The 27,778-nt window shown below is 43.3% G+C and overlaps 1 protein-coding gene across 2 annotated transcripts in view; it reads left to right on the forward strand.

The window, feature by feature from the left end:
- Ptpn13 (protein tyrosine phosphatase non-receptor type 13) overlaps positions 1–27,778 on the forward strand; it is a 175,152-nt gene that overhangs the window by 108,636 nt on the left and 38,738 nt on the right. The window contains exons 16-27 of one of the 2 annotated variants that reach the window (XM_085836937.1): positions 714–896; positions 4,211–4,373; positions 8,318–8,732; positions 8,871–8,965; positions 10,759–10,815; positions 17,388–17,477; positions 17,908–18,015; positions 18,212–18,343; positions 23,252–23,709; positions 24,641–24,787; positions 26,261–26,354; positions 27,515–27,600. In XM_085836937.1, coding sequence (XP_085693063.1) covers positions 714–896; positions 4,211–4,373; positions 8,318–8,732; positions 8,871–8,965; positions 10,759–10,815; positions 17,388–17,477; positions 17,908–18,015; positions 18,212–18,343; positions 23,252–23,709; positions 24,641–24,787; positions 26,261–26,354; positions 27,515–27,600 — 2,028 coding nt within the window. The remainder of the gene's footprint in view (positions 1–713; positions 897–4,210; positions 4,374–8,317; positions 8,733–8,870; positions 8,966–10,758; positions 10,816–17,387; positions 17,478–17,907; positions 18,016–18,211; positions 18,344–23,251; positions 23,710–24,640; positions 24,788–26,260; positions 26,355–27,514; positions 27,601–27,778) is intronic. The other variant, XM_021162112.3, reaches the window with a different exon arrangement.

Below are 27,778 nucleotides of genomic sequence, written 5' to 3' on the forward strand. Positions count from 1 at the left end.
GTTCTTTCGTTCTTTCGTTCTTTCTTAGATTTATTTTATGAATGCGAGTACACTGTGGCTGTCTTCAGACACATCAGAAGAAGACATCAGATCCCACTACAGATGGGTTGTGAGCCACCATGTGGTTGCTGGAAATTGAACTCAGGGCTCAGAGCCTCTGGAAATGGTTCCAGTTTTCATAACTGCTGAACCATCTCTCAATCCCAAGCTTCCCCCCCACCCCCTTAGTCCCCTGCTGCTAACAGCAGGAGCTAATTATCAGAAGCCAGTGGCTTTTTGTCTTAGAATAGCATAGAGTTAAAGGAAGAGAAAAATTCATAAATAGTAAGCATCTTTAGCCCCACAATCAGAGACAGACAGCCATTGCTTACCTCCCTGGGAAACCTGTGACAGCAGGCTGGTTACCAGCAGCTGACTTCTTTTGTTACTGCTATGACTTCTTGTTGCTTCTTTTAGTGTTTTCCATGTCCTGACTTAGTGCTCTTGGCCTCATCCACCCTTACAAGTTCTTTAAGTGTCAGACACTTGGCTCCTTCCTCTTTTTAGCCCTCTAATGTGGTTTGGGTTTGTTTTCATTTGTCACTTAAAGCGAGTACTGGGAATACATTTTCGGAATATGGATGTCACATGTTACTGAGTGCGCTGACCCAAGTCTAACCCCTCCCCTGTACACCACTGTTAACGCACGTGCATCACTCTGTGTGTTCCAACAGGTCTGCCAAAGGCTGACAGAGTATGGCGTTCACTTTCACCGGGTACACCCTGAGAAGAAGTCACAGACAGGAATACTGCTGGGGGTCTGTTCCAAAGGTGTGCTGGTCTTTGAGGTTCACAATGGAGTCCGTGCCTTGGTCCTTCGCTTCCCGTGGAGGGAAACAAAAAAGATTTCCTTTTCAGTATGTCTATTTTAAGCTCTTTTTGTTATATTGTTAACTGGTGTAACTGATTTTAATTGTAACAGTTTACTGACTTTCCATCGTAAACCTTAGTACTACATAAAGCTCTTTCCCCTTTTTAGTTATAGGTGATCTTACTGAGATTTCGCTTCTGGTTTCTGGTTTTGTTTTGATCTTCCCAAAGCCTAGGGATGCATTCCTAACTGGTTATATGCTCAATTAATTTGAGTTAAATTACAACTGAGTTGGACTCTACTAGATGAGAACTTACTCTACAGCCATAATCCCTCGCGTAGAGGAACACCCCTGATATTTCTAAGATAGATGGTTATCTCCCTTCTAATGAGCCTGTGACGCTCAAGGGTGGGGCTCTCATAGGCCTGTTATGTGAGGCCAGAGGTCCGGTGACCACTGAGCTTCAGAAACTAATGCCATGAATTGCTAAAATTTTAGATTTTAGAGTCTACCCTCTACCGTGATATTATTAGAAAAGTGACTTTTAGCAGGGGGGTGGGAAATGCATTTAAAAAGGTAGTTATCACCAGGCGTGATGGTGCACATCTTTAATCCCAGCACTCAGGAGGCAAAGGCAGGTGGATTTCTGAGTTCGAGGCCAGCCTGGTCTACAAAGTGAGTTCCAGGACAGCAAGGGCTATACAGAGAAACCCTGTCTTGAAGGGAAAAAAAAAAAAAAAAGGTAGTTATCTCCAAAACATATTCTGTTCTTGAATGTGGAGTATCTGAACATTGAAGTGTCATCTGGCACACCTCAGAGCCTCAGAGAAGAACAAAAATACATTTGTGTACTTATGGTCTAATGATATTTGAGGACTACTGATATTTGGGCTGACATAGGTTCTCACAAAAATAATATTCATAAGAATATAAAGATTCTGCTGTATTCTGGATAAGGCGCCTTTAAAATCAGATCTAGACCTTGGGGTTGGTTGCTTCCTATGACATGTAGAGTTTCCCTCTGAGATTGACAGATCTTTCATCATTTTAAAACTGTTGAAACCAAGAAATTACCTGGACTTAATTAATTTTTTCAAGTGGGTATTTAGTAGAACAAATTTATGAAGGAAACTTAGATAAAGTTATCCTGCACCCCTCTCAGTTCTCACAAGCCCTCCCTCGTATGCACTTTCTGTCCATCCAATCAGCCATCGGAACCAAGCATTCTGCTCATTTGTCTCAAACGGCACATTGTGTGTAATGCAGCCTTCTGTAATTACTCTGGACCTCTAGGTCCCTCTGGCGGGGGGCTCTGCCTACCGTTGGCTGTTTATTCTAGATCCCTGTCCTGCAGCTCTTCTGAAGATTGAGTAGATTCTACCTTCCATGCTGATCACTAGATTTACTGCAGTGGATTTTAGTGTCTTGAGAACTCCGTGGCAGTAGTTAAGGGGTACATTTGTTAGGGATAACAATATAGCCAGCCATCTGAACAGTTACTAGGTGTGCCCGTAATCAAGATTCTAGTTTGATGCCACTCTATTTTAACATATTCTCACACTTGCTGGGTTTTATTTTTAACAAAGTGAAGTCAGGTTCCATCCCAGAGATTCAGGAGCACCAATCTCTACCTAGAACTTAAGAATGTTTCTCTAACTTACTGCGTTCATTATAATGTCTTTCCCTTTGTTTTCTAGTGTTCATTTTTATTGTTGCATTTTGTTTATGGTATTAGTATTAGTTTCTAATTAAAATTATAAAAAAAAATTTTTAATTTTATTTTATTTATATGAGTACACTGTAGCTATCTTCAGAGACACCAGAAGAAGGCATCAGATCCCATTACAGATGGTTGTGAGCCACCATATTGTAGCTAGAAATTGAACTCAGGACCTCTGGAAGAGCAGTCAGTGTTCTTAACTGCTGAGCCATCTCTCCAGCCCAAGTATAAAGATCTTTAATGTAAATTTATATAAGAAGTCTATTTAAAATTTTATACATCAGTAAGGCTGCAGTGTTTTAGGTAGTATTCTCATCATATAATTTTGGGCTCTTACTAAATCTGACTTTTCTGTGCCTATTTCTATGTTTGAAGTAAAGATAGTAGAGACTAATTTGCATAGTAGGTAATAGCTGGAATAGAATCTAACCTCACTTAAGTAAATGTCCATTATTTGCTGTGTTCCCTGGCTTGTTAGATGCATCTTTTTTTTAAGGTGTAGGGACCACCTGAAAACTTCAGCACAGACCACAGGTTCTAGGAGGCTCTCTTCGTAAGTTATATCATCTTTCAAGAAATATCAGCCAAAAGAAATTGGTTTATTATTTTTCTACTTTTCTTGAACTTGGTAAAAAATAGCCATCTCTAAATACTAAAGTATTTAAGTCTCAAGTTATATCACTTGGTATCACTTCTGTCATGTGTTTCTTTTCTTTATCCCCACCCCCTTGTTGTCTGGGAGGCCATATGCTCATGCTGCCAACGCTGGTCCTGAGTTTCCAGGCTCCAGTGCTCCTCTTGCCTCCTCCTCCTCTTTCTCTTCCTCCTCCTCTTCCTCCTCCTCCTCCCATGTACCTCCTCCCCTTCCTCCTCCTCCTCCTACCCCGTACCTGGGAATGCGGGGATGGGATGTACCTCCCCTGCCCAGCTGTGCCACCACAGCTTTGTACCCCCCAGACCCTCCTTAGCTGAATCATAACTCTAGCATTACTGTCAATTTTAAAATGTCTTTAACTCTTACATACTCGGGTTACTGAATACATAGTTCTTATCATTCTTAGTAATATTCACGAACATTCCCATCAACTCAAAAGTATAAATGTGATTTCTAAAACTTACTTCAATTTCTGGAAGAAGATGTTCAAAATACATCCATGAACTCAGCCTACATGTATGTCTGTGCCACCTGCATTCAGTGCCTCTGGAGGCCAGAGAGGGTGTTGGGTCCCCTAAGCTGGGGTTACACCTATGTATTAGGTGCTCACAGCCAGGTCCTCTGTCAAAGCAGCCATTGCTTTAACCACTGACTCATCTCTCCAGCTTCCCTGCCACCCCCCGCACCTCCCAGCAGTATTTCAAAATTTTTCTTGATGATGAATCGAGTACAGTGTGATTGAAGCTACAATTGCTGAAAGTGGCAGTTAATACTAATTTATGTGTCAACTTTGCTTAGTTATAGAATCATAGTTCCTACATTTATATTTATATTTGGTATCAGTGAAAGGATGTTAAAGGATACTTATCCTAATAAATGGAAATATAAATATCTCTACATATTAATTATAGGTTAAAATATTTGGTCATATAGAAAGTCATGGGAAAACTTCCTAATTAGAAATACCTCCGGTTACTATTACAGAAGAAGAAAATCACGTTACAGAACACGTCAGATGGAATCAAGCATGCGTTCCAGACAGACAGCAGCAAGGCATGCCAGTACCTGCTGCACTTGTGCTCCTCCCAGCACAAGTTCCAATTGCAGATGAGGGCGCGGCAGAGCAACCAGGATGCCCAAGACATAGGTAAGGGGGCGTGGCCCGCTTCATGTGACTCCGGGGGAGGGGGAAGCCACCTGTCTCCTGTGACTCCGGGAGAGTGGCCTGCTTCACACAGCTGGCACCAGGACGAATGCATGATTTCTGCCACACATTTTTAAAAGAAACTGCGAAAGTGTTTGGATGAAACTTCACAGGGTATCCCTTTGTCTAACTTAAGTCTGTATAGTTGCCAAGCCAGCATCCTGTTCACTTGGAAACAGTACTGCAGAGAAGCATGGACTCTTGAAAAGGGGTTAAAAGCTTTTACCACTGTGGAAGTCTCAGCTCTGAAATGATAATCTGCAGGGAGGTTTTAAATTATCCCATTTCACACATGTGAGTGTTTTGTCTGACTGTATACCACATGTGTACAGGGCTCACAGAAGCCAGGAGAAAGAATCGGCTCCTCTGGAACTATAGTTACAGAGGGTTGTGAACCATCCTGTGTGCTGGGAATCAAACGTGGGTCCTATGGAAGGGCAGCAGCTAGTGCTCCTAATTTCAGAGCCATCTTAAGGAATGATACCGTGTGGGCTCTGGGATCCACATGACTCAAAGGAGGAAGGCCTGAGCTCTGAGAGGTGACAGTTGACTTATGGACTTATGGACTTAAGGACAAATGTTAAAGAGTTTGGAGATCGGCGTGGGAAGAACCATGGCAGACAGGGTCCAGGCAGAGCAAGTGGCACCCCAGCAGTGAATCATCCCTGCCTGGAGGCTGTGATAAGTAACCATAGAAACCAGGACAGTGGGTTTTCTGCTGCAAAAATAACCCAGCTCTAGCAGGAATCTCTCAGACGGGGCTGAGATTTAAAGCTGATTATGCACAATCACATGTTGAGATTAAAGATTTGAAATTGCTTCTTTCTAGTAAATCCTTACAGACTTAAGTGGATCACTCTGAAGTATGTGAGTTAGCATTTAATAACATACATGGGTGACCCATGTTTCTGAATGCTTTTCTGAAACTTTCTCATTCTGAAGTCTTACAGAAAAGGTTTTTCTATCCCATGGCCTAGGGGAAGACAACTGTGAGTACATGTTTCTCACCTCAGGATCAAAGTGGAAACCATGTGTTCCCCTAAGGGAAAGATTCTAGGAGCTTATAGGAACCTGCAAAATCACAATCTTTGGAAGTTGGGTCCCCAGGATCTGCATTTTAACCTAATTGCCTCATATTTTAAAAATATGATAGCCATGCTTTTTAGCAAATTACCTTTTATTGTGTTACTTTGCTCTGCTAAAAATTGTATGTGCTTTTATATATTCTTAAAGTACAAGATACCAATCCTATTATAGCTATCAGCATTCCTGCTTGGATCAATGCTCAGTACAAACCAGAACTGGACCGTGAGAGATCGTACCTTTTCAGTGTGATAGCATAGGGGAATCAGAAGAGAAAAGTCTCAAGTTGAAGCTTGCACAGCATTACACAGAAAGTACAGTTTGTTCTCCCCGATCCAAATTTTGGGTGTGGGGGGACCAAAAATGTTTCATATTTTTCAGTTTTTGAGAGGTTAGAATATCTGCAGACACATATCTGCATGTGAAGGATGGGCCTTAACACTAAAGAGAATCTGTCTCTGCCTCATCTTCACGTTACACGCGTGAGCCTACAGATAATTTTAGATGCTCCGTTTTGTGTTCTGACTAAAATCTGTAAAAGGAAGTCAAGCGCTGAGCTTCCATTTGAAATGTCTGTTCAGCTCTTAGAGGATTTTAGATTTTAGATTTTCACATTAGGGAATGCTTGACTATAGTCATGCATGATTATCATCTGAAGAAAAATTTCTTATGTTTAAACCAGACTGTTAGAGACTCAGAAATCCCAGTCATGCTTCAAAAGTTCTGTTTCTTAGTTCTTCAGTCTGTAAATTATTGTTACAGTGATGGTCTGTGTATCAAAGGGTTGTTTCAAAGTAACATTCATACCTATAGAGCACTTCAAGTGTATCCAGCAGATGGTCTATGTATCAAAGGGTTGTTACAAAGTAACATTCATACCTATAGAGCACTTCAAGTGTATCCAGCAGATGGTCTATGTATCAAAGGGTTGTTACAAAGTAACATTCATACCTATAGAAAACTTCAAGCAGAGCAGACTTGGCCATACATTGAGTGGAAATGAGCTTGTGGCATATGTAAGATCCTGGGTTCAGTCCCCATCAGTCCCTCTACTTACTACTAATCAGTAACATGGTGCCATGAGTGCCAGTAGTAATTGTGGTGGTAGCAGCAGTAGTAGACGCTACACTGGCACTGTGCTGTGTGCTTCTGTGCTCCACACTGCATGCCACACAGCAGGAGCATGGTCATGTACGAACAGTCTTAGGAAAGAAGCTGAATTTTCAGAGTCTCATTTTCTTTCTCCACAGAAGGGAGCACTCTGCACATGTCACAAACTCAGTTGCAGCTACAGGGCTGCAAGCTTCAGTCTGAAACACAGCCCTGCTGTTAGACTCCAGCTCCTGTTGTCTTAACTGTTGGTCCACACTGACATATGTTCCAGTAGAAGGCAGTGGGATGGATGAGATCAACTGTGGTTACATTCACATCCTGTGTCTGAGATGGTAGCTGTGAGCATTTTGCCATGTTTAGGAGACAAAACCTAAGTGAACTGGTCACCATTATTGCTGCCATCAGTGGTGTTTGCCATCTTTGCATTGATTGTTTTCTTCTTAGATTACAGAGTCTTCTCATAGTAAAAGAGAGTACAATGTTAACTGCTCTAATAGAAACCCCACATACCAAGTTTAAGGTGATTAGGAATTCTGTGGTATGAATGAAGATCTTGAATTCTGCTTCAGTCACAGACAAGGACCACTGCCCCTGGTGATAGTGGGGCATGTTAACTCAAGGCTCATTTTGATGCATAAACATTAAAATCACAATTCCTTTCTACCCATTGTAAATACTATTAATCTAGTGTGCAGTAGAAGACAAGAGAAATGGTATCTAAGTCACCTGTCTGACATGATGTCGTACCCCTCTCCCGACAGAGTGCACCTCATCCTATAGTTACAGTGGGACCCAGAGAGCCCAGTGTGGTGCGGTAGCCTAACTCACAAACAGCAAAATCACCCAAGGCTCTGTTGCTTAGTCATCTTCTTGTGCTACAGTGGTTTTGCTAAGAGGTTCAAATGTCAAATACTGCTGTGATGATGGAGAAGAACCAAGGGCGTGATCTAAAAGTTTTCTAAATTTAACTTCTAAAAGCAGGCTTTTTGGTCTTCATTGAGTAGTAAACAATATTTACATATAGACAATTCACGTTTATAAATAGGAAAAGTGGGGAAGTCTGGGGTCTTTGATGGTTCATTTGGAAGGTGGTGGAGACAGGAAGGTGGGATTGGCGTAGTGGTGACATACGTGAGAATGCATCCCAAAGGCTCACCCCAGCATTGCTGAGCTTCAGCGGGCATGGCATACAGTTGTGGTGTACTCATTCATGGTTCCTTTGTGTATCCACGAGGGCTACACCATCTTCTCAGTCTGTACTAAGCTTTTAAAAATATAACAGTGATGAAGGACTTCTCTGGGCAAAGCTCTCCTCCGCAGAGCTGCTTTGGCAGACATTCCCCACTTCTCCCCGTTCTTAGTTTGCTGGTATTTTAGCAGAAACATTGTGAGTGTTAAATGCCCCCTGTAAGTGTGTAAAGCCATAAGGGATTTGGGTGTGCCAGCCTAAGTCATCACGCATGGGATGAAAGAGAGTTCATAGGCGAAGTAGGAAATGGTTAGGCTTAGGCTGGCAAAAGCTCAAAGGATGGAGAGATGTATAAAAGCAGGGCCTTGTAACTCTTTCTGAAACCCTGCCAACTTTGCAGCTACCGGCTAATGCTTAAAACCTGCATGCTGTATCCCACTATTAAAATAACTCTTCTCATAAAGGTGTTTCCGTCATGTAAAGCAATCCTATTTCCTTGTAGAGAGAGCTTCGTTTAGGAGCCTGAACCTGCAAGCAGAGTCTGTTAGAGGATTTAATATGGGCCGCGCGATCAGCACGGGCAGTCTGGCCAGCAGCACCGTCAACAAACTTGCCGTCCGGCCCCTGTCAGCTCAAGCTGAGATTCTGAAGAGGCTGTCCAGCTCAGAGTGGTCGCTTTACCAGCCCCTGCAGAACAGTTCAAAAGAGAAGACTGACAAAGCTTCCTGGGAGGAAAAGCCTAGAGGGATGAGCAAATCGTATCACGATCTCAGTCAGGCCTCTCTCTGTCCTCACCGGAAACAGGTCATTAACATGGAGGCCCTCCCACAAGCCTTTGCGGAGCTGGTGGGAAAACCCTTGTACCCGATGGCAAGATCTGACACAGAGTCACTGGCAGGACTCCCCAAGCTTGATAAGTAAGAGCACGATTGACTAACCCGGAGTAAAGCCTTTGCAGCCCCCACTCCTGTCATGCGTTTGTTTTCCTTTTATTATTTTCACCGTGTTCTTTTTGCATTGACACTCCCCCTCCTGCCTTCCTCTTCCCTCTGTAGTTCAAAGTCTGTTGCCAGTTTAAATAGAAGCCCCGAAAGGAGGAACCATGAATCAGACTCATCCACTGAAGACCCTGGCCAAGCATATGTTGTAGGTCAGCACTGCCAAGCTTTCTTCCCTCTTTCTTTCTTCCCGTAGTGAAGCGAGCAGAGCTGTGCTAACTGCCAGTCTGTTGCTGTGGATTCCGTCATCATCTTCTCCTCGCTCAGACTATGAATGCCTAAAATGCCTCAAGTAAAAATCTGAGTGAATTTGGAACTGCCTCGTGCCCTTAGGTTGCTCTTGGTCGGGGAGACCACGAGGATCCTAGAAAGCACCCAGGCCTCGCACACAGCGCTGCCATCCCCTGGCTGCTTCCCACAAGCCTCTGGGAGTGGGCTCTGATAGTTGTGCTTGCTTCTTGAAGGATACATTAGGTTTCTACTATTTTAAAAGCAGGTTGATGCCCCCCCAAAACCTTAGATAACTTGATGCAAACCTCTGTGGTTGATAGTCGGCAAGTTTTAATTGGCTTAACTTCTCTTCAGATTTTATCTGCTTGTTACTTGGGGCCAGTTAATTACCTTAGATTTTGAAATTGTGTGACTCTCAGTGCAGTGAGGTGTTGTATGTATGTGGTAACTACAGCAGAGGAGACTGAAGTCAGAAGATTGTGAGTTCAAGACCAAGATAGTAAGACCCTGTCCCCATTAAAGGGATGCAAGCTGTTTCTGTGAAAGCGTATGTACATCCATGGTTTTGTGTGTATATCTGAACATCACCATAAGTTGAACAGTTCTTTGCCTCGTGCATCTTAAAAAGGAAATCCCAGTGAAGCCCCACCAAAAAGCGTAGATATGTGAGCACAGGAAGCTAAATTGCTGCCCAGAAGGGGCAGGGAGAAGCAGGACTCCTCCTGACGAGGCATCAAATTCTACTCATTTTTCTCCTTTGAGAAAAGTTGAGTACAAAGTTGAGCCCTAATTATCTGAAGTGCAACTTACTTTGCATTTTGTAGTTGGATTGGACACCACAGGAGAAGTCTGCATGGTAGCTGATAGGTGTTTGCAGCATGCTGCATGGCTTTGTGAATGGAGGCATCAGCATCTTTCAGAGATTGTGCTATCGTCAGTTGAGACAGAGCCAGTGGAAAAGACTGGAGCAGTTACAGGGCGCAACTTCATCCCATAGGGTAACCTTATGTTGAAAATTAGAGTAAGAGAGACCTTCATTATTTCAGGAAATGATTTTCACATTATGCTTCCATATAATGAGGTCTTACGAGCTGTAAGCCTCCCCCATCAGGAAGGCTTCAGTCTGCATGAAAGGTCTGTGATACATCAAGGGAGTTAAGGCTGTTCAGTAAGAAATCCTGGGTACCCTGCCCTGGAAGTGCATGACATGTAGTCCCAGCACCTGTGGGGCAGAGGCAGAGGGTCAAGAGTTCAAGGCTATACAGTGGGCTTGAGGCTAGCCTAAGCTATGTGAGACCCTGTCTCCAAAAAGAAAAACAGAGTAGAGATTCAGAAATAAAGTCAATCTATAAGATCCACTTAATTTTCTGAATTAACTTTTTATTTTATCCATCCTCATTGAATATTACATTTGCTTTTAACATTTGGTCAAGTGTTTTTGAAACTCATTATAAATGTTTCACATTTGATGTATTTGTCATTGTCAGAAACACCACATTTAAATTTATGGGCCCAAACAAGTAAATATGATTAATTACTATTTTTTAAATAGTAAGTGTGCCCCTGGTGATAAGACATTTCTCTCAGCGCAAGTCAAGGAAAACAGTACTGCCTTAATGTTTCATTGATCTTTGTGAATTTTTTCAGGAAAAAAAATACTTCTATAGTTTCTGGCCATTTTATAAAATGTCTAATAATTTAATTTATACCACAGGAATGAGTTTGCCTAGCTCTGGAAAATCTTCATCCCAAGTCCCCTTTAAAGACAATGGTAGGTGTACACGCTGCTCTCCTGATTTCCGTCATATCCTCTCTCTGTTGTTCCGTACGTACTGATCTGGAAGTAAGTGGGGGGATTGTCCCATGCCAAGGATTTAGCCCTGTGGGACAGTAAAGGGGGAGTAGTGTTCTTCCATGTCACCGCAGGGTACTGGTACCTGTGGTTTTGCTATTGCTGACAAAGGAAATGAATGAGAAGTTAGGAAAGGACATTGCTTGGAAGGAAGGCTAAGATGGTAGTCAGGGGAGAGAAAGTTTTGAGGTAATTCTAAAGGGATGCTTGAGCTAATTTTGTTGTTGTTGCTGTTGGTGTTGCTGTTTCAAATATCAAGGGAGTACTCAACAGCCTCACAGAGGAGGGTTTTTCTGGAAGCAGCAGAGATGAGCATTTTAGATCAAGGGCACAGTTTGATTAGAGACATGGAAATATAAGCCAAACTAATAGCAAGAGTGTTGGTGGAAGCTCATGGTGCAGCGTGAGGTCGGGGGACATGGGTGCTGGTGCAGAAGCTTACGGGGCAGCAGGAGGCCGAGGGACATAGGGGTGCTGGTTGGTGCAGAAGCTCACGCGGCAGTGTGAGGTTGGGGACACAGGGATGCTGGTGCAGAAACTCACAGGACAGCGGGAAGTCGGGGGACACAGGGATGCTGGTGCAGAAGCTCACAGGACAGCGGGACGTCGGAGGACACTTTGGGAGCAGTTTTGGGTCTTATCCTGAGTGTTAGAACTAAAGACTTTAAACATGAGTCTTTTCAACTTAGACCCCCAAGAAACAAAGCTGGATTGGGAGACCAGGTGTGGACAGTGACTTCAGTCTGTACTCAGAATTTTTGTAATTTAAATGTAAAGAATTGTTACATCTTACTTGGTCTTTCTAACAGCTTTATGGGTAGGAAAAAAATATTTCATTAGTATCTACCTATACATTACTTTGTTCCAAGTCTTACCCTTAAATCCTGAAAGCTGGGTTAATGAAAAGCCTAGTGAGAATGAAGGAGGTTTGCAAGGAAAATTGGTGATGTCATTGGCTGGCTAGAGCCCTTGTTCTTGCAGAGGACCTGGAGTTGGTCTCCAGCACCCCACGGTGGCTCACAAAGGCCTGTAGCTCCAACTCCAGGGGATCTGATGCCCTCTTCTGGGCTTTTTGGGCACCTGTACCCAGACAAATACCCACAGAGAAATAGACACACATGCACATAATTCAAAATATGAATAATAACATAGCTGAATTTGATGACTCTAAATTTAGTTCTAATTTTCCTAATAGTAAAGGCAAAAAAGGAAATTGTGAAGTTGAACCATGCTGTGGAGTAAGGTTGGACTATATAGCATTGTGCTGTGGAGTAAGGTTGGACCATATAGAATTGTGTTGTGGAGTAAGGTTGGACCATATAGAATTGTGCTGTGGAGTAAGGTTGGACCATGTAGAATTGTGCTGTGGAGTAAGGTTGGACCATGTAGAATTGTGCTGTGGAGTAAGGTTAGACCATATGGAATTGTGCTTCTGTGGCCAAAACTTCCAGCCCCGGCATGCATACATGTTTCATTCCCTCCAGTAGAAATCAACATGCCAGTTACTCAGGGGAAGAGTGTGTAATGGAGACAGTTGATTCAGAGACTATAGATGCTGCCTTCAGTACACATGGGGAATGAAGAAGGGGTGAGGGTTGCTTGTATTCCTTCCCCATTACCAGTCCTCAGAAAAGCTATCATAAGCTAAATGAGCGTGTGCATGGGCCGAGGTCAGGGCGCACCGTGCTGACAATTAGGCTTCTTACCTGGACTGAGGTTTGGTGTCTGTGCAGCTTGTATAATTTCGCTGTGCCACATCCACAGTGGTAATAATCTGCATTGACAGTCCCTGAGGGCTTGCTGTGCCCTCCACCATCCTAAGACTTCAGCTGACTTGTCACGTAGACTCCCGTCTGCTGGGCGCTGATGTTAAGGCCTTTCCACAAATGAGAAACCAGAAATGAGCTCTGCAGAAGGCTGCAGAGCCGAAGAGCAGCGGAGCCGCGATCTGAATGCAGAGATAGACCAAGTTCCGGTCCCCTCCAGACCCTCCTGGCGTGAGACTGTGAACTGTTAGTACATGGGCCAAGCTTGGAAAGGATTGCTAGTACGTGCTCTGTGGTGATAGCACACACGTGTTTTGAGTTAAGTTCTCATAGACGAGAATGTTAATTTGTACCAACTCTCCATGAACTGTAAGAACTTTCTCCCTTTGAATTTCTAGAAGCCTCACCTCACCAGCCAGTCCCCTGGCTACGGAGGGACTCAGTTAATCTTTCTCTTCACAATCCCTTCTGAACCTGCTCAACCAAGGGGGTTAAAACTCTACTGAGAGTTAAAATTTCTGCTGCTGGTGGTGGTGCACACCCTTAGTCCCAGCATTTGGGAACTGAGGGCAGGCAGCTCACTATGAGTTTGAGGTCAGTCTGATCTACAGAGCAAGTTCCAAGACAACCAAACCACACAGAGAAACCCAGTCTCGGAAAAAGAGAAGAAAGAAGAAGAAGAGGAAGAGGAAGGAGGAGGAGGAGGAGGAAGAGGAGGAAAAATAAAAAACCCAGGAACAATAAAGAAAAGAAATAACTCTTGTCCAGAGTAACATAGTACAGGCCCTGAAATTAACTTTATCTAATTTCATGGTAATTATCATGGCCAATGCTAAGTAATACAGTGTTCAAGAATAAATAAAATCCCACAATATACCGTGTTCAGCCTGACATCAAGGACAATTATAATATCTAAAGCTAGTCTTCCTGTGAGGTTCAGTTACAATATCTGCAAAGCTGAAGGTTAAAATTAAAATAAAAGTCCAGAGTGAGCATAAAAACAGAGCAGACAGAAAAACTCACTGGATGCATAAGAAGTAAACTGAGAAGAGACAGGGTCATTTCACTCAGTGTGGAAAAACATTTATACACACCACACCTTTCCAGGATGTGGACTGTGTACATCCAATGGACAGGATATGGTCCCAACTGCCTTAGCAAATATGTAATATGCTGATATAGAAATTTAAAAATAGGGGGCTGGAGAGATGGCTCAGTGGTTGAGCCCTGACTGCTCTCCCAAAGGTCCTGAGTTCAAATCCTAGCAACCACATGGTAGCTCACAACCACCCGTAATGAAATCTGACACTCTCCAATAGAAGACCACACAGCATCCACAGGAACTCCTGGGAGATAAGCAGGTCCTAGTCAGGAGGCCTCCCACACAGTCCTGTCACCCTCTCCTACGTAGACATGACTGGGTATAGCACAGGCTTGCTTTGTGTAAAGAACTGGACATTTCAAGTTTCTTTTTCACTAACAAGTAGTTGCAATTGCTGTAGTATGTATGGTACATATTAATAGGAAAAGATAATTCTTTTAAGGATCTTGGAATAAGCCCTCCTGGTATTTATACTCGCCTTCATGTAGTTAAAAGGCCTGAGAAATGTCTTCATAATTAAGTATCTAGCTCACAGATTCTCCAGCTCTACCTTGAATAGAACCTATAGGCAGATAACTTGAAGTTTGCATGGATGCTTCCTCAGGAACAACAAGTACAAAAGTATGTTGAGCATCTGCAATGTGCAGAGACCTGAGTAAAGACACTGAGCTGGTGCATATGCTGAGGTACCGGCACCTGCATGCGGTCCCACCGGCCGTCCTGACCTGTCACTGCAAACACCACAAGACTGAGGGATCGAGGAGGCTGAAACGGGAGGGTGGCAGAGCCTCCTTGTCTGATCAGTACTCCTTCATCTCCTGCTGGCCAGCTTACCCTTTTCCCCATCTTTCACCTCCAGGCGTCGCTCCGCCTCACCTTCTGTGACCCTCTGATTTGGGACCGAGCAGTTGTTTGGAGCATCCTATCCTGTCACCCCATTGATACCCAGGGAGAAGCTGTCACCTCTGTCAAGGCTGCAGCACTTCCTAGCACTACTCTGTAGGCCTGACACGTGCTTTGGGAATGCAGCCATTTGACTGATATTATTTTTTCCCTTTTATTATCAACACGGGTGTTTTTCTGACAGCAGCAGTCTGGCGCCATCCCACTTGCTGTCCTGCTGGCTCTCATAGCCACAGCCAATGCCCTGTTTTATTTCCCCCAATGCCTAATGATAAACGGCGACAGGAACACTCCCCAGTAGACAATCAGTAGACAGTAGAGTAACTGAATAAAAGAATAAGTACTGAAGTCACAGTCAGGCACCTTTGGATCAGCAGGCTCTGTGGCTTCTAAATAGGGAGAATGTGCACGGGCATGCACACAAACACACATGCACTCACAAACACAAACTGACTCATGCTCGCATGCATGCACATACACACTATTAACCAGACAAGTGTTATAAAGACCTAATCCTGTGAACCCATTAGAAGTAGAAACGAAGAGGCTTGTCTTCTTGCTCTTTGAAAGAAGCCTCTGTGACCTCACAGACACCTCACAAGACCAGTCGTAAAACCGAAGAGAGCAGAAAGACCGGACAAGGTGGACCTTTTCCTGACAACTGTGAGCTGAGTTTCCACTCACAACCTACCCAGGTTTAATGCCTTTCTAGGCTTAAGCTCCAACCAGCAGGAGAATAACCACATTTCCACCTTGCCTAATTTTTATTTTATTTTATCCTGTTCTTACTGACAGGGAATCTGATTTTGTACTAACTGCATGCATTTGGACTTTCCAAGTACCATGGAATAATGTCTTTCATCAGTTTCTAAATCTCCAAATCCCTATGCACTAAGAGTTTAGATCTGAAACTTGTAGCAGGGTTGAAAAGTTCAAAGCCACTGTTACCATTTAATTGTTTTACAGTACACTTTGATTATATCTGGGTTTTTTTTTTCCTAGCCACCTTAATTAAATACTTTTTAAATTTCAGTTATGAATGTGGCCTTGCTTTTGTTTGCTTTATTTTTATGGGTCCTCTTCTGTATTGTTTTATGTTTATTCCAGATGAAAGCTAAAGCTCATTACCTATTTCAGGAAGACCAAGTTGAGAATGTATAGATGATGATGTCAAAGCTGCTCATGAAACAGCTGGTGCATGTTTCTTAGTACCGCCTGTTATAGATGGAGCCTCACAACATTATCCGGTGATGTTGTGTGTAATTTCACCAAAACGTCGTTAGTGATACCACATAGCTACTACTGTTACCGAGTGCCAATGAGTTCTAGTTCCAGAAGAGCGTATGAGCTACAGAGAGCATCCAATTTGTATTAAGATGGCCCTTACGACACAAGGCTAAATTCACTGCTGATAGAAAATAAGGGTTATTGTTTCCTCGGGGTAAAAGATCTTATTTCTAGGCATTGGGGTGTGCTTTTTATTACTAAGGCATCAGTACATACTATGTGTCAGTTACTAGCATATTCATGCTAATTTATGTCCATGCATGGCCTTCAATGTTGAAACACCTATATGGTCTGTAAGGTCTGCATTGACAGTGGTCCTGGTTATTAGAGGAATGTGTGTGGAGCTTTAACTCCAAACAAACTCTGATTTGTGCTTTAGTGAAGCCAGAATGTCTGGGTGTTGTGTTTTGGATGTTTTGTTTTGTTTTTTCAAAAAGCATCAGTGTGGTTAAAAACAATATAGACTTGAATTTAAAATTTTAATTTATAAAAATAGCTGAGTGTTAAAACTCACCTCCACGACCACCTTCATATACAGACCAGTCAGCGTTAACAACACATTTGTGTATGCAAATGCCTATGTGTGTCTGCATGTGTGTGTGTGTGTCTGTCTGTATGCTCAAATTGTTGAATGTAGCAATTTCTTCAGTACTGTTGCAATTAAGTGTTTTACTAAGATCTTTGGAAATGATAAAAAAAATCAAGGAGAAAGTAGAAAAAGCAAATTGTAGCACAGATGTTGAAATTCATTTAAGTAATTGACTTAATTTCCCAATTATTTGTTAGTCATTATTCTAGATGATGAATACCAGCACTGAGATCAGAAAGGTTGAACTGTTTGTGTTCACCTGCAAATAGTGCTTGGAAGTCTTTGGAGTGTGGCTGTGCTAGACAAGTCCGTATCTTATAGAAAATCCACACGAGCAGTAGGATTTTAAAAGCTACATCCTGTTTATTTTATTAGCATTTTATTCAGGAACTTACTAATAATAATTTACTAATTTATAAATAATATGTCAAACATCCCGGAGGGAAATTTTTCTTTTTCTTTTATGAGTCTTGAGTGTTTTACCTGCATGTATGTCAATACAGCACATGCATGCAGTGCCCCCAACAGCTGCCACGTGGGTGCTAGGAACTGAACCCAGGTCCTCTGCAAGAGCAACACCTGCTTTTTGCTATTACTCCATCACCCAGGCCCGGAGAGAAAATTTTAATGTGATAATTGTCAAAGTGAAACAATCTACTATGATGCAACAGAAAGATGGAATCAGAAAAACCTGTGTCTGAAAGTTCAGTGCCCTGCAGTGGTGGCCAACTGTTAGCATGGCTCACAGCATCAGTGCCCTGAGGTCTACTAATATTTATGCTTAATCTAAATGCCTAAATCTATTATGTTTTTTGTTTTTGTTTTTACTGCAAACTCTTAATAGATACACTGCGCAAAAGATGGAGCATTGTCTCGTCACCAGAAAGGGAGATCACACTGGTGAACCTGAAGAAAGATCCAAAGCATGGCTTAGGTGAGTCGCTCTGAGGGTCACAGGAGAGAGCCTGCGCTTAGACATCAGGGCTGATGGCCATCCTCAGCCTCTGGCCGTCACCTTCCCCTCCTGTTGTATATTAACTTACTGGCTAGTGTACAAACCCGTGGGTTTCGTGGCGCCATTTGCAGACACATGCGCCTCTATATGTGCTGCTTCTTGCCCTCCCCTGCCCTCACCTATGTCTGTCTCCTGGGATCCGCTCTCACCAAGATGCTGACTGTCCACTCCAGTCCATCATTTGCCACCCCGGTCATCAAATGCTAGGGATATAGACTTAAACAGGTGGTCTCATCTCCCATATTAATCATTTTATCTCAGAATCTATATTTGTTTCAAGCAGACAAATCATGGAGACATTAAAAGATTCAGTACCATTAAAGTCTCTTTTTAATGTGGTATTTTACAGGATTTCAAATTATCGGTGGGGAAAAAATGGGAAGACTGGATCTAGGAGTGTTTATCAGTGCAGTTACCCCTGGAGGACCTGCTGACCTGGATGGATGCTTAAAGCCTGGTACTTGACGTTTTGATAATTTCCCATGTGCTTTCTAATGAATAAATTTGCACAGAGGACAAAATGTAGACAAAACAACAACAACAACAATAATAATAATAATAATAAAAAGTGATAGTGAGAAAGGGTTAAATTTCTAAGGCTTGATATGAGCTTTGCTTTGTTGCTAATGGACATTGGATGGTGTATTTTCCAGGAGACCGTTTGATATCTGTGAACAGTGTGAGTCTGGAAGGGGTCAGTCACCATGCTGCAGTGGACATTCTGCAGAATGCACCTGACGATGTGACACTTGTCATCTCCCAGCCAAAAGAAAAACCGTCCAAAGGTAATGCATGCTGTGCAAGCCCCATCATAAGTGCCTCGATGTGTCCGTCGGTCCAGCAGACTGGATTGAAGCTGTTAATTTCTCCCCAGCAGTCTGCCACATGCCCTTCTGGTTGCTGTAATTCATGTATCAGTGCAACATTTGTGCCTTCAGTAATATGAACAGAACTGAATTTAGTCGTGTAATTGAGGTCACTTACATTCTGAAATCTTGGTATGTTCCTTCTCTTCTTGCTCCTGTGAGAATTAAAAGAATTAGACCTTTTTGTCATTACTGGTGTGGTTACATAACACTTACCTGTGATGTCCTGTCCAAATGTAAACTGTTCTGAGAAGGAAAATAATAGACCAGAAATTTAATGAAAGCAAAAAGATCATGTTCTTGCTGCTAAAAAAACCAGACAGTAGCCTGCACCCATCCTGCCTGCCTTCCTCACATCACTGAGGACTAGCAAGGACACACACCCTGGAGCACACAGCCTGTGTGTGGGTAAACAGCGCCAGTAGCCAGGCACCAGTCCACAGCAATCTCTGCCACTCGGACTTGACTGAACGCCCTGAGCACATGAAGCCTAACTGTGCTCAGAGAGCAAATGGTGAAATTATATGATCAGTACATTTCAATTACATATTAAGAACTTAAAAGTGTCCATTTTGACTGTCATTATTAATTACAGTTTTCAAAGATAGCACAATGCTAAAGGTTGTATAAGTAACTTGAGTCCTTGAGATACTAGAACTGCATTAATGAATTTAACATTAGAACTGGTGTTGGCTACAATACCTGTCATCCCACCATCGGAGAGGATGAAGCAGAGGCATCAACACAGGAGTGAGGCCATCTTAGGCCACATAACAGTTACCAGGCCATCCAGGGCTACATTGCAAGACCCTAACTCAGTGAATTGGGGAACAAAATAACTAAAAATTCATTGAAAAATAGTTTAGATAGTAAATTCCAGGTACAATATAGATGCTGGGATAAAAGTTGCAAAACCGTCCTGTGCTGTGCTATAGCATAAAGTCTCTTAAATTTCACACCGTTTGTCTAAGGCTTACTCTTGGATTCAGTAACTGTTAAACAGGAGAATGTGCGTATGATTTTAATTTTCTTCTAATAGATGTTCTATGGAAAACGGATCCATTGTTCAGATATTTATTACATGTGTAGAACGTACAAAATACAGAGCCCGTGGCTTCGTAAGCTTTTATCAGAGGAGACAAGTATTAAACACCCAGTGAGAAAATGCTTGGTTAGAGCTGTGCTATGAGAGGTTAGGGTGATAAAACAGCTCGTGATGGGGATGTCACCTTAAGTGCTGACCAACCAAAGAAGGATGTTTTGGTCTGGTTTGTTTTCCAAAACTGAAATGGGATTATGTAATAGTTTTCTTCAGGAAGCTAGATTCATTTTATCATGATGTATATCTATTCTATCCTGTTACTTTAACAAAAGACAAAAGACAAACAAGCCAGAAGTTTTACCAGCGTGTACTCCAGGCTCCCCTCTCAATTACATTACTAAAGAAGGAGGGGTTTGTCTTGGTCCATTTGGTGCTGCTATACCCCCACCCAGTTATATCTGTGGTACAGTAATACAACCACCCAATTATTTATGTGGGGGATAGTTTCTAAAGACAGTCTCCTTTGTAGCCCATGTTTGCCTAGAATTCACTATATAACGTTGTAGGCATAAATTTTTTTTTGCAACCTACTTTCAATAAGGATTCAACCTCTCCTCCAGCCCACCACCAGCAGAGGGAGCAGGAGAGAGAAGCTGTTAGGATCTGGGGGAAGTGGACCTGTTCTTTCGGGGTGAGCTTGATCTTCTTGGGCAGCAGCTCAGTTCTGTAGCAAACACCAAATAAGACTCAGCAGCTGCAGACCAGTCCTCTAGGCAGACAGACAGACACCAGGCAGCTGTAGTTCAATCTTGAAGAAAGCGCCAGGCTTACCAACCAGCCTAAGGCAAGGCCACAGAAGCGGCAAGCTGCCGCAGGAACCTCAGGCAAGGTTCTTGGGAGAGTTTCCCTCAGTGGTGGAGTTATCACACGTTGATTTCAGAGCATGTGTGTTATTAGCCAAGAATAACGAGGCAGAGCCAACCAAACCAAGGTTCACTGCTCTCGCCAGTCTGTGCAGTCATGGTTATACCTCTTCGTCACGGGTCCTTTCAAGTGTTTGCTACATCCAAACATCCTTTTACCTGTGTGCCCCAGCAAAACATCATTTGACATAACTAACCCTGCAAACAACTAGACATTTCCACTTCACAACATAGGCGGGCCTGAAATAGCCATCCTCCTGCTTAGGTTCCCGATTCTGCCATTACAGACATGCACTGCCATGCTAGGCATAACGATGGGTAGTTTAGAGAACAGGTATTTCCTAAAGCTGGGGAGACCAGGGACCGAAGGTCATGACTGCATCATGTGGGGAACGTCTTGCTAAGGCATCCCATGGCAGAGCTTGTACACAGGAGACGCTTTGCTCACACCGGCTATAACCCATTCGTGAGGGTGGAGCCTCCTGGTCGTGACACCTCCATCATAAGCTGCAGCAGTCCCCTGCGCATGCACTTCAAGGGCACATTCTTACTATAGCAGTACACTCATGTGTTCTCTCTCTCTCTCTCTCTCTCTCTCTCTCTCTCTCTCTCTCTCTCTCTCTGTCTCTCTGCAAAATAGGGGAAAGAAGAACCCACATGTTCTTAAGAAATACAATGACTTTTCTTTTATATTTTTAATAATTTATTTAATGTATATAAGTACACTGTAGCTGTCTTCAGACACACCAGAAGAGGGCATCAGATCCCATTCCAGGTGGCGTTGAGCCACCCTGTGGTCGCCGGAACTTGAACTCAGGACCTGTGGAAGAGCAGTCAGTACTCTTAATCTCGGATCCGTCTCTCTAGCCCAGTGACGTCTCTTTATAGACTTATTTCTAAGTTTGTTTAGATTTCTGTCCATGTGTGATATCTTTGTTTCTGAGAAGTTTGCTTTTTTTTTCATTAGATATTTTCTTTATTTACATTTCAAATGCTATCCCGAAAGTTTCCTATACCCTCCCCCCGCCCTGCTCCCCTACCCACCCAATCCCACTTATTGGCCCTGGCATTCCTCTGTACTGGGGCATATAAAGTTTGCAAGACCAAGGGCCTCTCTTCCCAATGATGGCCAACTAGGCCATCGTCTGCTACATATGCAGCTAGAGACACGAGCTTTGGGGGTACTGGTTAGTTCATATTGTTGTTCCACCTATAGGGTTGCAGACCCCTTCAGCTCCTTGGATACTTTCTCTAGCTCCTCCATTTGGGGCCCTGTGTTCCATCCTATAGATGACTGTGAGCATCCACTTCTGTATTTGCCAGGCACTGGCCTAGCCTCACTCGAGGCAGCTATATCAGGGTCCTTTCAGAGCTCCAGAAGCTGGACTCCAGAAATTCAAATAATCCCATTAAAAAATGGGGTACAGAGCTGAACAAAGAATTCTCAAGTGAGGAATACCAAAGGGCTGAGAAGCACCTAAAAAAATGTTAAACATCCTTAATCATCAGGGAAATGCAAATCAAAACAACCTTGAGATTCCACCTCACTCCAGTCAGAATGGCTAAGATCAAAAATTCAGGTGACAGCAGATGCTGGCAAGGATGTGGAGAAAGAGGAACACTCCTCCATTGCTGGTGGGATTGCAAGCTTGTACAACCACTCTGGAAATCAGGCTGGTGGATCCTCAGAAAATTGGACATAGTACTACCAGAAGATCCAGCAATACCTCTCCTGGGCATATACCCAGAAGATGTTCCAACTGGTAATAAGGACACATGCTCCACTATGTTCATAGCAGCCTTATTTATAATAGCCAGAAGCTGGAAAGAACTCAGATGTCCCTCAACAGAGGAATGGATACAGAAAATGTGGTACATTTAGACAATGGAGTACTACTCAGCTATTAAAAATAATGAATTTATGAAATTCTTGGGCAAATGGATATATCTGGAGGATATCATCCTTAGTGAGGTAACCCAGTCACATAAGAAGTCATTAGATATGCACTCACTGATAAGTAGATATTAGCCCAGAAATCTAGAATACCCAAGATACAATTTTTTTAACTGATTGTTTTTGTCTTATTTTTGTTCATTATTCTTTGACTCTTTTACCCTCCGTGTCAATACATAGAAACTGTAATACTTTTATAAATCACATGTGTAGTTCTCACACATGACTTTGGCATAGACTATGCATGAGGATTTAGAGATGGCCCTTCTGAGACATTACCTGGAGTCCAAAACACACAGGCTGGCTGGGCTGAGGCTCTGTGGGAGAGACATGGTTTGCATTCACAAGGCCCTAGGTTTGAGTACTGATACCCTTAAAAATACATAAAATAAAATGAAACAAAAAGACAAGGGCCAGAAACACAGTCTGCCAAGATGATAGAAAGCAAGTATAGATATAAATAGGACCAAATACCTAGGGATGCGGCTCAGGGTAGCATGACTACATAACATGTGTGAGACCCTGGGTGCAGTCCAGTTCTGCAAACAGTCAATTTAATGATCAGATTAATAGTTTTAGAGACTCAACGAAACTGTAAGTTATCTTCAGAAAGGAAAATGGAGATAGGACCAAAGGCATCTTTCATAATGCAGGGCATTTTGAGGAGACAGAAACAAAAGAGTCTCACAGTCTGCTCTGTGTGCTGTGAATGTGATTTCTTCGTAAAGTCTTCCTACCTAGCTTTGTAAAATCTCATGTGTGCATGCACATACACACACACACCATGTGCTTATGTATATGTGTGTGTGTGTGTGTGTTTGAATTTATGTGCTTGTGTGTGTATAGCAGGGTGTGTATTTACAGGCACGTGTCATTGACTTACTATTTTTTTTTTTTTTAACTTTTAGTGCCTTCTACTCCTGTTCATTTTGCCAATGGGATGAAAAGCTACACAAAGAAACCGGCATACATGCAGGACAGTGCTATGGACCCATCAGAGGACCAGCCCTGGCCACGGGGTACTCTGAGGCACATCCCAGAGAGTCCCTTTGGGCTGTCTGGGGGCCTGCGGGAGGGAAGCCTCAGTTCCCAAGATTCCAGGACTGAAAGTGCCAGCCTATCCCAGAGCCAAGTCAACGGCTTCTTTGCCAGCCACTTAGGCGACAGAGGCTGGCAGGAACCACAGCATAGCAGCACATCGCCATCTGTGACAACCAAGGTCAACGAGAAGACCTTCTCCGACAGTAACCGAAGCAAGGCCAAGCGGCGAGGCATCTCTGATTTGATTGAACACCTCGACTGTGCTGATTCCGACAAAGACGATTCCACTTACACCAGCAGTCAAGACCATCAAATGCCAAAACAGGCATGGTTTAATTTTAATCCTTTGGGGAGAGCCACTGTGTTTTCATTTAACGAGCAGAGAGATGGTACATCCATTAGAGAGTGGCATGGCCTGCTATGATGCTCACGTGGTTCTGGGAAGGAAGAAGCAGCTCGTATCTTCCTCTTCTAACTGCTGCTGCATATGATGCTGACTGGCAATCCAAGGCTTTGAATACTAACCCTGAGGTGGCTATGCTCCAATTAAGTTTCATCTCCTACATATTTAAACACATGTCAGTAGAGAACTTTGATATTTGCAGAGCTGCAAATGGTTCATAGTATGGACAGTCAGATTTGCCCAGACCACCTAGGATATTCTGAACTTCTGTGTGGGAGACAGCAGCGGCAGGGGGATAGCCTCATTCTCAACATGTTGGGAACGTAAGCTCACATTCAGAAGCAGTTTCAGAGGGAAGCTCACAGCTCTGCTTCTTGGGGCAGGCGGGGAGGATACACGGGCATTCCACACGGAAGCCCTCCACCCTCAGGAAGAGAGCGCTTAGCTGACATTTAGACTGTGCTTGCACGCAGGAGCAGAGTAAGCCTGAGGCTGGCTAGCCTAGACACCAATTAGTCCGCTTCTTTGGTACATACAGACTCCTAAAGAAAGTGTGCATACGTCAAGCCCAGGACCCGGAGGCATGCGCAGAGGCTCTTCCGAAGCTTAAGTTCTGTTTCCTTCCACCCGGTCCAGCTTCACTTTCTGAGCGTCAGGTGTCTAAACAATAAATGAGTGTTTCCTGACCTGACAGTGTCTGGAAAACCCCCCCAGCCTTCATAGTCTTGATATACTCTATTCCTTCATGCCTTGATTTAGAAAAAAATTTTTTTTTTCAAAAGCGTTTGTTTGCAGTAAGAGTTCGTTTGGGCTCTAATGAGAGATCCTCCTTTGTCTGTTTTTCTTCGTCAAGGAACCTTCCTCCTCACTGAGTACATCGAACAAAACGAGCTTTCCAACCTTGGCTGCGTCACCTCCTAAGCCCGGAGACACGTTTGAGGTTGAGCTGGCTAAAACTGATGGCAGCCTGGGGATAAGTGTCACGGTACTGTTTGACAAGGTTCACGCCTTCTCTTCTTCACCCCCAGCAGACCGTTGTAGCCCAATCTGTTAGCTGAGTTACAGTGGCTCAGATGGGACACTTATCAAATGCTTCCAAAAGCTAAAAATTGGCTATCCGAAAACTCCTTTAAAATGTGTACACTACTCCCCCCCCCCAAATCCCCTGTGGTTTTAAAAAAATTGGGAATTGCTTGTTCTCCATACATTTTTTACTTGCTTAATTTAAGCATATCATGTGCAGAATATGAAATGTATGGTTATTTTTCGTATATTTCTAACAGTGAAGTCATGAGATGACCTCTCTTTAATCTATCCCATGAATAGCTAAAGAATGTGGATATTTATCCGCTAACTCTCTCCAAAATACATATTACCTTGTAACACATTTAAAACCTTAAAAGTAGAGGTTCCAAACTGTCCATATATCTTTAAGATCACAGAGATATCTACAAAGACTATTTGATAACATTATATTACAATTCTATAATATGTTATCCAGGAACTGCAGCATTATATTTGTCACAGTCTAAGATCACTGGTCATTGCATAAAGCCATTAAAGATGTGGTTGAGCCAGCATGGGAGGTGAGACACCCACATTAAAAACAACCAAAACAGGATACACAGTGCACAGTGCAACCCTGCACTGGGGAGACAGAAGGGTTACAGGGCTTGCTGTTCATCCAGTCCAGCCCAGACAGCAGGCTTAGTGTTCAGAGAGAGACCCTAACTCACAAATCAGAGAAGTGATTCAAGAAGACTCCCAGCATCAACCTCTAGACTAACATGCATGCACATGAATGTACACATGCACACCCGTGAATGTGCACCTCCATGCTTGCATGCACAGGCATACACATGAATGTACACCTGCATGGATGTGTGCATGCATACAAATGAGTGTACACCTTCACAAATGCGTGAATTCATGTACACACACACATTTTCTGCCAAAGCTTTCATTTTTTAGTTTAGTTTAGGTTTTTGGGTTTTTTTGTTTTTAGTTTGTTTTGTTTTCTTTTGTTGTGTTTGTTTTGAGACTGAATCTATCCATGTAGCCCTGCCTGGCCTGAGATCACTTGCCTCTGTCTCCCAAGTGCTTGGATTAAAGGTGTATCCCGCCATCCTCCGGCTTTTTTACATTGCTTTCTGCTTGCTCATCATGCGGGACCCAGAAAGGGGCAACAGTTCCTTACTAGTCAAGACACAGCATAGTGACACTTTCTGGACTCAGTAAAGAGGAGAGACAGACAGACAGACACAGAGAGTCAGACTGAAAGAGAGAACAACAAAAGAGCGGGCTGCCTTCAACATTTGGGGCTGTAGCTAGCAGTGCTCCTGGGCATTCAGATAATTTGAACATGCTGATGTGGAGTTGGTTCTGGTGATTTGAACCCTTTTTAGCACTTAACCTTTGAAAGCATGCAAATTATTTTCATGTCAATACGTGCCACTTTGTTTTTTCTATTTAGGGAGGTGTGAATACCAGCGTTCGACATGGTGGTATTTATGTGAAAGCCATTATTCCCAAAGGAGCGGCAGAGTCAGATGGAAGAATTCACAAAGGTATGGTGTCTATATGGATGCAGAAATCACGTGCACAAATATCACAATAAAGAAGAAATTAAGACCAAATGCAGAACATGCTTCTAACCCTAGTACTTGGGAGACTGAAGCAGGCAGATCTCTTGAGTTCTGAGGCCTCTGTAAGGTGAGTTAGAGGTTATCCAGGGCTGCACAGAGAGACCTTGTCTCAGGGGGAAAAAATGAAGACATTACAGAGATTTAAGTCATGAAGGAATATGTTTTGCTGTCAAGCAACATTTAAAAATCTGTGACCTGGAGAGTTGACCCAGTGGTTTGGAACAATTGTTCTTGCAAAGGACCTGAGTTTGATTCCCAGCACCCACCTGGAGGCGCAGCGCTTCCTCAGGGAGCTGGTATGTATGTGGTGCACAGACATACTTGCGAGCAAAGTAATCTTGAATAAAGCAAACCAAAAAATAATTATTAAAAATAGTACTACTTACTTGGGCTAGAGAGATGGCTCAGTGGTTAAGAGCACTGATTGCTCTTCCAGAGGTCCTGAGTTCAATTCCCAGCAACCATGTGGCAGCTCACAATCATCTGTAATGGGCATCCATCCAATGCCCTCTTCTGGTGTGTGTCTGAAGAGTACAGTGTACTCACATACATGATATAAAGTACTACTTGATGCCACAGCAAAACTTCATCTTGCAGCTCATCCCTTAGCAGAGAATGGCTAAGGGTTCCTGTGGCTTCTTACTGCGCTCAGCAATATGGTGCTGAGCAGAGGAGACACAGGAAAAGCGGGCAGCCCCTGACTGAACATCACATAGATCTTGCTAGAAATGGGCTGCCGGTGTGTGCTCAGCATCTCTGTCTTCATGGTTTAAGTCTTGCTATACGTTCTAGCCAGGTGGGTGGTGCATACCTACTGGCCTGACCTTGGGAAGGTGAGGCAGGAGGTCACACATTGTGACCAGCCTGGAGAGGGCAGGGTCTCACTGTCACATCCACTGAGGTTAACAGTGTTTCCTTTCCTCGTTCTTTGGATTACTGGGAACACTTGAGCGACATTCAGTTTTCTCCAGAACCCAGCCAAGTCTCTCCCCAAGTCAGCATAAAACAAGCCCCTAGGTATTAAAAACCCCAAATGTTTGCTTTATAATTCACATCTTCCAAAGCAACCCCCTACCTTGCAGGTGATCGTGTGCTGGCTGTTAATGGAGTCAGTCTGGAAGGAGCTACCCACAAGCAAGCTGTGGAAACGTTAAGAAACACAGGGCAGGTAAGAGGCCATGATATCAAACTGCCACGATCATTAAGAAGACAGTAGCATGGAGATAATATCAAACTCACTGAACCTGTCAGCAAAGCCAGTTCTGCAGACACTCAGCATTCAAGTCAGGTATCCTGAGGAGATTCTCCACTGAGGAGGCCAACCCTCGGTGTTGTGTTTAGCCCTG

The sequence above is a fragment of the Mus caroli genome, unplaced genomic scaffold, assembly GCF_978045245.1.
Source record: "Mus caroli unplaced genomic scaffold, Mus_caroli_1 scaffold_4, whole genome shotgun sequence".
NCBI classification, from domain to species: domain Eukaryota; kingdom Metazoa; phylum Chordata; class Mammalia; order Rodentia; family Muridae; genus Mus; species Mus caroli.